Source organism: Galeopterus variegatus, unplaced genomic scaffold (genome assembly GCF_000696425.1).
Source record: "Galeopterus variegatus unplaced genomic scaffold, G_variegatus-3.0.2 Scaffold7216, whole genome shotgun sequence".
NCBI lineage: Eukaryota > Metazoa > Chordata > Mammalia > Dermoptera > Cynocephalidae > Galeopterus > Galeopterus variegatus.
Genome location: NW_007733327.1, coordinates 89,287 through 90,605, shown reverse-complemented (window position 1 = coordinate 90,605; position 1,319 = coordinate 89,287). Strand labels below are relative to the sequence as shown.

Here is a 1,319-nt window from a genome sequence, read left to right as displayed (position 1 = left end):
GGAGCGCATGAACTGGCGCCCGTGCGCGTCAGGGTGCATGCGCGCAAAGTTATGCCCAACAACTCTTACTCACAATCCCCACTCAAGCACAAAGAAGAGGTCATGTGAGCACACAGAGATAGCAGCCACCTACAGGCCAACAGAAGAGGCCTCAGAATGAAACATACCTTGCCGTAACCTTGACTTTGGACTTGTAGCCTCCAGAAGTGTGAGAACATAAATTTCTATTGTTTTCACCACCAGTCTATGGTACTTTGTTATGGGAGCCTGAACTAATACACAGAGCCTACAGAATCTGTGAGCTCCACAGTCAGGTTTCGGCTTTCTACGACACTGAAAAAACTGGTCCTTAAGTGTTCCCCTGACAATAGAAATAACCAGCCACAGGTGTTATCCTGAAGGATAAGACAGCACTGCACCATCAGATGCAAATATCAGTTGATTATCTTTCAGCAACATTTAAATAATTCAAATAAAAATTGAAAGGAGAAAAACGACTGTAAGTGGGAAAGCTCCTTTTACATGAGTCAACTGCTCCCTCCTTTAGGCACTTGAAGCCGAGTTCCTAGGACTCAGTTTATTTGCTCCACAGGGCTCGGCCTGAATCTCTCCCTTCCTCCTCCCTCCCAGAGTACCTCTCAGCACACCAGGGAAGTGCCCTGAAAACTGAATCTACTCTTCGACTCACGTTGACCTGATGTACACAGAAAATCCTACCTTCCAGGACTGGGTTGGACTGTAAAAGCTGTTCTTTGACTTGATTAACTTCTGCTCCTTTTCCACAAACAGCTGCCACATAGGACATAACAAGCTTGCTGGCCTCTGTGAATGAAAACAAGACACAATTAATTAAGCAGACACTTTAAAAATCTTTTTTGGGAAGAAAAAATTTGGGGGAGAAGACTCACTAACAGTGTTTTCAAATGTCTTTATTCCTGGGAGTAAATAATGTTTCAGAAACCTTTTTAAGCATTTGTGCTTTCTGTTCAATGACATGTCATTGAGTCACATATAATAGGGACCATGCTTGAAGATTATTGCTGAACTATTAAAAAAAATAGCTTAGTAACATAGCCGCCATAATCTCTGGAGAATTATCTTCTTAAAGCAATCATTTATACAATTACTATATTATATACAGATGATTCAAGCCAAAAATAACTTGATAACCTGAGTATCTTCACCAAATATACACACACACATATTTTTTTGTGTGTGTGTGTGGCCGGTAAGGGGATCGCAATACCCTTGGCTTGGTGTTATCCGCACCTGGCTCAGCCAGTGAGCGCACTGGCCATCCCCATATAGGATCCGAACCC

At 42.6% G+C, this 1,319-nt stretch overlaps 1 protein-coding gene across 1 annotated transcript in view; it reads right to left on the bottom strand.

Moving 5' to 3' along the window:
• LOC103607181 (unconventional myosin-Ib-like) overlaps positions 1 to 1,319 on the bottom strand; it is a gene marked incomplete at its 3' end in the record, with an annotated part of 86,668 nt that overhangs the window by 10,235 nt on the left and 75,114 nt on the right. The window contains exon 5 of the mRNA XM_008591719.1: positions 718 to 822. Within this exon, the coding sequence (XP_008589941.1) occupies positions 718 to 822 (105 nt within the window). The remainder of the gene's footprint in view (positions 1 to 717; positions 823 to 1,319) is intronic.